Genomic DNA, 9,634 nt, shown 5'->3' on the forward strand with positions numbered 1-9,634 from the left:
AAAGAAAACATCACGCACACTCTCAACATAAGTTAAAGCTGTGGATATATAGGCTGTATGAGTACACTGTGGAAAAGCCATAAAATGGGAAAAACATACATTTCAGATGATCCTAGATTTAATTCTTAGTGGTGGTGTCTATTGGTCTATTTACAAGAGTAATACGATGATACTACTACTACTACTGATAATAACAATAATAATAATAACAATAATAATTAATAAAAGTGTGATGGGTGCTTGTGATGTTTTATATGGGCAACATAACGTTTTTGTTATCTGTGTGAAAATGTACATTACATGGTAGACTATTTTTATATGTGACAGCGAGTATTATAATGCTTGTAATATTTTGTTGGGATAGTATGTTTCCCTTCTATCAGAGGAGAAAATCTACTTTGTATTTTTGTATTTTTCTGTTTAAAAAACAGACATCCTGCAACTGGAAGAAAATCATACCAAGGGCATTTTCGTCATTATCTTTAAGAACTACAACTACCACAATGCAGTATGGATTAACCGGAAATTATTTTCGGAAACGGAAACACCCAGTAAACGGAAGAAGAATGTATACAATGGAATCAAGGTGCATCCACAACAACGATAAAATATCCTGTGAGCACGTCAGTCCTTCAAAATTAAAGCAGAGAGTTCCACGCAACCTTTGAATTATCACAGTAGCCTGGAGGCTACATGCGCAATTTCGGTCGCATGTTAGGGGATTGTAACATTTTAAGGACTGTCGCGTCATAAACAATTGAAAGTATCCTATGTGACCTTTTATCTTAGATTTACTTCTTAAAAGGTGTCTTCTTCGCTTAAACATTAAAGGAACGGGTTACTGTAAACTGTGCAGGTGCTTTACTTTTACATTTACACTTTTTTATTTGTAAACATTTAAAACCTAAGTGTGGCACAAAAAAACAGATTTCAGCAACAACAAATTTTATATCAGACTAATCATTTCATTGCACTTAAATCAATTATTCTTTTACACATCGCCAAACTAATTACTAAATAATAATCATGGAACATTAGATGTGAATAAACTGTAGAATGTGTGGTATCTGGTGATGAATTTATCGTCGCGGATTTTACTCTGAAGGATTTACACCGGAAGTCGTGATGTTGCTGCAGCTGCTGGATCTCGGGCGAATGAAAAAATCAATTAAGTTATGAAAAATACCATTAATTGCCTTTCTTTGTCGCCGCGGCTCATGAAGAAATGGCGGATCTTCAGACGTTGTGCATCTGAGGCAGAACACTTCGCGCCCGATGGCGTGTTTACCGACGATAAAAAGCACTTCAGTGGACAGCAATATTTACGTTTTTTAGGTAAGTTAGCATGATAGCTAGTGAAGTTGACATTAGCTCCTCGGCTAATTTAGTTGTAGGTTAACATGTGTGGAAACGGCTGATGTTTCGTGAACGTGACACTTGTGTCAGTTATTACTGCATTTTGTGAGCAGTCTCTCGTCAAGCTGTGAGCCACTGCTGTGCCGTAAATTATGCTGACATGTTGTACAGTGGTAACAGTAGCTAGCTGTTTGCTATGGGAAGACATGTCTCAGTTAAAAAAGGCGAGTTGACTCGCCCGAGTGCTTCCAGAGCTTATCTGTTAGCCATTTTGTTAAAGTAGCTGCGTGATTCCCTCCTTTTCATTGAATTTCCGTTTTGTTTACAATCGAAATACTAACAGCTCACACTGTACAGTCAAATAACATGTGCCTTTTAATGTTAGCTACCTTGAGAGTGAGTGGTTCTTATCCGTAAAGCTGAAAATGCTGCCATGTTGCAGTGTGTTAATTACTCTTTGTCATATCCTCCAATGAGTTGAATCAGAACACAATAGATTTACTGATATTTATATGTGAGATATTGATTCATAGTATTTATAGTCTGCAGGTTATGTTTACACACAGAGTTGAACTAAAGTGAAGCTGTTAAAAAAATCAATATGTTGTTGGAAAATGTTAATGTAGCTGTGTAATAGCATGTTATTTACTGTTTGTGAGTAGCATGAAGTGATTAAATGACACACTATTCATGTGTCTTGTCTTGTCACTCTTCCCCCACCCCCAAAAAATAAAAATAAAATAGAGAGAGAGCCTTAATAAAAAGCTAAACTCTGTCAAGGCTGCTCATTTTTCCATAATGGTTTTAATAAAATATGTATACTTTACTGTTTGATTTCACAGATATAATCTTCTTGATGAAGGTAATAACTGGAATTTGTGATAGATTTTCAAATCTGAAAATTTATTTTCGGGATAAATGACTCGAATTACAAACTCCCAGATTCTTCAGTGTGAATGGAATTCCTGGTCTTATTCTTCTGTGATTGTTTTTGGATTATTGGTGAAACAGTTTCATATTTTGAAAATTGGCTTCAGGGAAACGGTGACCTTTCAATAAAAAAAATATTGTCTGATATTGGACATTTTGCAGATATCTGATATGCCGATATATCGGGAGTGCTTGGGCGGATAACTGATACTGAGATATGTACGTTTTTCCATGCTTCCAACTGCAAAGGTCATTTAGTCTTTTCTGTAGTGAAATTAACATAATATTAATTAATAATACAGATTTTCTTCAGTCAGTGGAATAAACGTTAAAAAAAAAAATTGTCTAGGAGGTAGCAGCCTATTTATCATACTGTTGTAGTCATTAGTCATATCGGCAGATCTTGGCGGATTTGCTGATATCCCATAATACATATCAAAGCCTATATCTGCTGATAATGACATCATGCTGATAATATCGTGTATCACTACAAAAAACTATAAATACAAACTTTTACATTTATAATGCAACAAACTATTGTTCATCAAATGTCTCTGCCCTGTGTTGCTTGTCAAGATGTATGTCTTCTGTTTTCAATTTCCAGAAATACTTGCAGATAAATCCCAAACACATGAGAATGAGCTGATGGTTGTGGAAGTCTGCAAGAAGACATCACAAATAAAAGAGTGGCTGACCGGAAGATGCCAAGAAAAAAACAACTGAATCCACAGCCAGTCAAGTGTAAGTGTTCTTTTTTTTTCTTTTTTTTACTTTTAAGTTTCGAGGGAAGCTGTGCTATGTCGCCAAAACCATGTAACAATGAGCAGTTGCTTTGATTTTTGGCCTGATGGTTGACCACATGTTTCCTCTCTTTGCTCACATAAGAACACCAGACATTGTTTTGCTTTCATATGGATCATACAGATCCACTGTTGTGAAATAGCAACCTGCCATAATTTAAAAGAAAAGTAGCCAAGGTGCTGTGATGGTCTTTTCTGGGATAGATACTGAAATTATGTATTTCCATTTTCTTGGCTCAGCATTTATTAGCAAGATTGTAATTTTTGGACCCCAAATGTTTCTAATTAAATGTAATTTAAGGTGTGGCCCTGTAGGAAAATAAACATCCTGTATTGCATATTACTGTCATTCTGTCAAACACTATAACGACCAAGAAATGGCAGTATGAGGCAATGACCAGGAGATGGCAGTATGAGGCTGCTTTTTAAGGCTCTGCCAAAAAGTGCTGCCTAGAATGTCCTTGACTTTTCCTGAAAGTACTTTTTGACAGCTGTGATAGTTCGTTGTTTGGATTCCATCAAGCTTGAGAGCCCAAGTTTTTTTTTTCAGGGATCATTAACTGCAGCTGCAGTAAAGACAGTTCAATCTATCATCTGTTAGCTGTTTGTTTTTTTGCTAATGAAATGCTCTTTTAGACAGGCAAAAAAACACCATTTTGCAGTGCTCTGCCATGGTTTAAGGCAGCAATCTTATTACCATAAATCTCCTTCAGTTAAAATGCATGTTTGTCTTTATTTGTGATCATTTGTGTAAGACTAAGAAAGGATCATTTTCTTTTTAAAAGTTGTCTCTGTTTTGCTCAGAAGTTATTATATTAATTAAATACAAACATTTTCAACAAATCTGTGTTATGGACAATAAAATATCAACAATATTCCCACAAAACCACAGACACGTGTGGTTTTTGAAGTAACAGAAGTAACTAAGAAACTCAGGAAGCTTCAATATTCAGTATTTTTTTTCCTGAAATAATGCTTTCAGGATTTTTTTGCCCACTGCAGTAAATTTAAATGCAATTAACAATCTTTCTGTAGTGTAAGTGAAATTATATTATTGATGGACTGCTGTTAATGGGCTTCTTTCTATCACTGCAGTGGATTCTGAAGATGTTGTAGCCACTGACGTCCCAGGAAACCTCTCATTAGACACTGATTTCCTTCTTGGACAAGACCTTGAGTTTGGTGATCCAGATCGTGACCACAAGATTTTAGGCCTGGAAAAATTTTCAGGTGTGTAATTTATTTTTAATAATCCAGTGTTTCAAGCTCTAGTGTGTAGTGAGGGGAAAGGTGTGTGTGTGTGTGTGTGTGTGGGGGGGGGGGGGGACGGAAAGTTGATGATGATGGTCAGTGGTGAACTGTGTAAACGTGGTTCCTGTGACTGCTTCATAATAAAAGCCCCCATGTGTTTCACGCTTGCACACTTGTATCATGAAGCAGAAGATATTAGGTTGGGTTTAGCATTAACTCACTGCTGTACAGCTCTGCTACAGTGTGGGAAGGAAAACAGTACAGCCAATATTGTTGTGCTAAAACTGTGTTTCCTGAGAATCCCTCCTGTGTATTGTAGACAGTCTGAACCCGTGTTTTCCGATGTAGCAATTATGCCTTATCTGCTTATCTTTGTTTAAGCATTATTCCACCCACTTAAAATGGTAATACATTTGTTTAGATCTTTAAAAGGTAGTCAAGGGCACTTTTAAAAGAATGTCTGTTGATTAGAAAAGTGTGAGGATCACATAGGGTTCATTTCAGTTAAGTCCCACAGTGGCTCGACCAGTAAAGGAAATGTAGAGGTGGCGTCACTTGTGAGGTGGCCATCATACATAAAGGACTTTACTGTTGGGTTGCCAGTGATGAAGTGAAGCCCCTCTGTGCAGTGGTAAGAGAAATGGCACCGGCAGCTCGTATTTCCCAGCATGACTCTTTGTCAGAGAGAGTGATCTGAAAAATGGAAAAGTAGAGAAAGGAGCAGAGACACCATTATTATATAAGGGTCATAAAAACAGGACCATTACCATCAAGGACACCATTATAAGAGGGCATTTATTTATCATCATCATCATCATCATCATCATCATCCCCATCATCATCATCATCATCATCATCATCGTCGGCTGCCTCGGCTCCCACAACCCCACTGCCATTATCATTTCCCCCTCATCATCATCATCATCTACCCTCATCATTATCATCATCATCAGCAGCAGCAGCCTCACCATTATAGTCATCATCATTATCATTAGGCTCAGTAATCATCCACCGGGGGTTTCCACGGGGCAGCATAAAAGGGCAGTCTCCACTCTCGCCTTCCTCACATCCTGCCTCGACATCTGTGGAGGAAGGTGGATTTCTCGTGGTTCTTGTCGCTCTTTCAGACGCACTCGCTCTGCCGTCACGCAGCTCCTCTCTCTACCTCCCGGGAAAAGTGTCTTTGCTTTTTTGTTCTTCTTTAGCGGTAAAAAAAAAAAAAAAAAAAATGTCAGCTGACATAATAACAGTTAGAACGCAGGTGACCTCGCTGGTGGAACTGTGAGTACCAAAACGTTACCGTCTCTGAAAATTCACTTTTACTTCTTAAGGAGAGATTGGGTTATACTGCTTTTTAGTTGTTAAGTAAGACTTTGTTTTTAGGTTTGAAGTGTTTGGGAGAGTGCTCTTCATTCCATTGATGTGTGATTGTAACACAAATGGAAGTGCACACTGTGTATCATCATTGTTCATTTTCATTTTAAATGTCTGTCTCATTGTGGCAAACATGTTACAGTTGTTCACCGTTGCATCCTTCAGACAATCACAGCCTCCAGACTTGTCTGGAACTTAATGCAGTTGAAAAGTACGGAAGGATGAATAAATGTGTCTGCAAATGTCTTTGGTGCTTAATTATTAAGTTATACATGTGTAAAAGACAAAGTTGCAAATACAAACCTAGTTTTAGAGAGTAATAGAACATAGTGTGCTCACGTTTGTTATTCTATGTTCTGCATTGCTGAGATCAGATTGTGTGTAAGACCTGTAAAAAAAAAACCACTTTCTTCCTCTTTGTCTTGCTTGCACAGAGGTAGCTGCTGAGATTGGTTTCTCTGTTTATCCTCTGGGTGATGAGGAGAGTCCTGCCTACAGCCAGCTCAGCATGGAAAGTGAAACAGACAACTCTCGCAGCACGACGGACAACGGCAGGGATGATGAGGGCAGAGCAGCCCACTCAGAGCCCACTTTCCCTCCATACCTGTCCTGCAGGGGCTGTGGTCAACTGCGCGATGAACCTCTAGGACCTGGCATTGACCTTGTTGGTCCATATTGCCTTAGGTGCTGCAAAGCCTCCAGAGAAGCCAAAAGTACAGACTTCTGTTTACCTTTTGGAGGCATCAGCGGGATTCGCTCAGGTTCCCATTCGCAGCTCGACGATGAAGAAATGGGAAACGGCATGGGCGAGCGAGCACTGACAGCTGAGGAGAAATTGTCCAAACTACACTCGTGCCACCTCTGTGGCTTCTCCTCGCGCTACGCCAACCACGTCAAGCGCCACATGAAGACGCACAATGGGGAGAAGCCCTATAACTGCCCCCTGTGCACTTACGCCTCAGCCCAGCTGGTGAACCTGCAGAGACACCTGCGCATTCACACGGGGGAAAAACCTTACAAATGTGACAGCTGCACTTTTGCGTGCAGTTCCCTCGGTAACCTTAAGAGGCACCAGCGCATGCACGTGCCCTCTGCAGGGATGGGACATGACCTCCCGCCGAGACCTGCCAGCAGCCACATCAGTCTGAAGAGGCAAGTGAGTGGGTCGAGGTCCAGTGGAGAAGAGTCTGGTGCTTCAGCCAGAGGTAAGTTTGATTTTTATAAATGATTCACCCAAGCCTTAAAACTGCAGAGCGTAACTTTGAACGTTTTTGTTGTTGGTTGTGAATATTCTGCCTCTGTTTGGTCTTTGTCACAGAGACGATGCAACTTAATTTGTATGCTGCCAGCAATACTATCAGACCTAACTGTGTTTGTGTATACAGCAGTTACGCAGGGGTGGGCTGGGACAAGAGATGTTTATCCAATTAAAATGCTGAATGAGCAGCAAAATTCACTCTTAAACTTTACCTGGGCACTTTGCATTTTCAGTCGTATTTCAACCTAAGGTTTTCTCACTTTACGAGCCTAATGTTTCTGCTGCAGCAGGAGTGATCTGGAGTGTCGCTAGGTGATACAAGATCTAAACACTGCTATACTGAGAAACGGAGAGATAGGATTAATTAAATAATTTGAATGTTTTTATTAATAAAAGCACTACAGATTTAATGACTGTGAATATAATAATAATAAAATATTCCATCCTATTGTGAAGTTTCACAGGTTACAAGGCCGACGTCAAACCTGAATCTGGGAGCCCAGAACAATGACTACCTGTCCGCCTTTGATAGCTTAAAGGGAGCATCACCACCCCCCATACCAGCCTCTAATCCTGCTCCTGGCCACCAGCCTCCACCTGTTCTGCAGTCTACAGGCAGAGAGGGCAACAGGACAACAAGGGAGGGCATAGCAGATGGTGCCACCCTCCCCCCTTCACTTTTCCCTTTCACCTGCCGGTTGTGCGGCATCGTCCTGGAGGACGAGGACGGCTCTTCAGCCCAAATATGTGCCAAGTGTACCCTTGAAATGCTGACTAAAGATGCCTCATCCTCTCCCAACAGCCCCGGTGAGCGCAGTGACAAGGTGTACACCTGCGCCGCCTGCCCCTTCCTCACACACTACCCCAACCACTTGGCACGCCACATGAAAACGCACAGCGGCGAGAAGCCGTACAAGTGCCCACAGTGCGACTACGCCTCAGCGCACTTCGACAACCTCAAGCGCCACCACAGGGTGCACACGGGCGAGAAACCATACAAGTGCCATTTGTGCGATTACGCCTGCGGGAACCTGGCCAACCTGAAGCGCCACCAGCGGGTGCACTCGGGCGCCAAGCCTTTCCAGTGTGCCGTGTGCAGCTACAGCTGCAACCAGAGCATGAACCTGAAGCGTCACATGCTCCGGCACACTGGAGAGAAACCGTACAAGTGTCGGGAGTGTGGATACACGACCGGCCACTGGGACAATTACAAGAGACACCAGAAGAAACACGGCCTGGCCACGGACGGCTGGGTCAAGGTGCCTATGACTGGAAATGATAAAGATGATGAAGTACGGAAAAGGTTGGGAGTTGGAGTCCAGGCTCACAGAAAAGAAGCAGGAGTTGATATGCAGTATATGCCGGGAGGGAGGTCAGACTATACACCTGTGCTACAAACTTGAGATTACATAAAAGAAAACTCAGTGGAACTAAGCTACCAGCAACTCATTTTTTTTATTATTATTAATTTTCACAGAGCCTTTATATTGTTTCAGTGTGTGTGTGTGTTAAAGTGTTTTGTCAGATGTCTTCGGAGGCTGCTAATTGTTTATTTGTAGAATCTCGCACAATTAGGAAAAAGAATCGTTGTGAATAATTTGATGCCTTTTGGATTATGTAAGGTGGACGAGTCTGTTCGTAGTTTGTCTTTTCACTCTGTTGCTCTGTTTGTGTTGAGACTAATGGACCGTCTCTCCTGTTGAAGTGTCCTCACTGTCTCTTCCTGTTGTTTTTCAGTCCGGGACGCGACACGACAACACAAACCAAATTCTCCTGAACTCATTCACACAGAACTGGTGCACATTAAACGCCCTGATCTGCTGAGCTGCACTGTGTAGTTTTCTTTATTTAATATGAGATTATTTCTACTTCCATCAAAGTCTTAAACATCTTCATAACCATAGGAAATAACATGAATGTAACTACTATAACCTGGTAACTTTTACTTGTCAAATTTAAACATGTGCCGACACACAGACTACACAGTGCAGCTCTGAGTGAAGACCGGTGTTTGTAAGCGGTCAGTATTGTGCTTTCATCGCATTGAGGCACAACTCTGACAATGGCATGAATTTACTTATGTATGTACTACTAGCAAAGTGATGTTTACTAGTACTGGAATTGTTTTACACTTGTTAAACTCTAATGAACTTGTCTTGAACTGTATCGTCCTCTTTTGCCGAGCCCCGCAGGATAGAAGTGATGTGGTAAACAGATGTTGGCAAAAAGTGAAAATGTAATAAAAAAGTAGTTTCTGGTCATTTTAACATTAAAATTGCATGCACGAGCATTTTAGTTTTTTTGGCTTAGGTTGTATGGTTAAAGGGAAAAAGCACAGTCATACACACAGCTACAATTTGGCAGGTTTCTGTTTCTGTTTGAGCGCCAAATAAAGTCAGAAGTGATTTTACATGAGCATGTAGTTTAAATGATTTCCCCCCACAGACCTTAAACATATCAGTTATCGTTAGGTTTCAAGAGAGACTGTAGAATCATCTTCCTCTGGATGACTGTTTACTATCCACTGTGAAATTAGCCCACTGTTTGTTTTTTACCTGGGGATAAAAGATCATTTTAATAACTATTAGCAAGCATGTGAGTGTGTCCTAGTTGTTTATTTTTATAAAGTGGCTGTAATACACTGTTAGAAGTGCATACTTTGATA

At 40.6% G+C, this 9,634-nt stretch overlaps 1 protein-coding gene across 1 annotated transcript; it reads left to right on the plus strand.

The window, feature by feature from the left end:
- Positions 1–1,098: 1,098 nt before the first annotated feature.
- znf513a (zinc finger protein 513a) lies at positions 1,099–9,379 on the plus strand. The gene is given in 6 exon segments (XM_058613972.1): positions 1,099–1,335; positions 2,891–3,027; positions 4,182–4,316; positions 6,146–6,916; positions 7,426–8,332; positions 8,334–9,379. Coding segments are annotated over 5 exon segments (1,902 nt in total). The 5' UTR covers positions 1,099–1,335; positions 2,891–2,987; the 3' UTR covers positions 8,383–9,379.
- The last annotated feature ends 255 nt before the right edge of the window (positions 9,380–9,634 follow it).

This window comes from Solea solea, chromosome 17, assembly GCF_958295425.1.
Source record: "Solea solea chromosome 17, fSolSol10.1, whole genome shotgun sequence".
In the NCBI taxonomy this organism is placed as follows: domain Eukaryota; kingdom Metazoa; phylum Chordata; class Actinopteri; order Pleuronectiformes; family Soleidae; genus Solea; species Solea solea.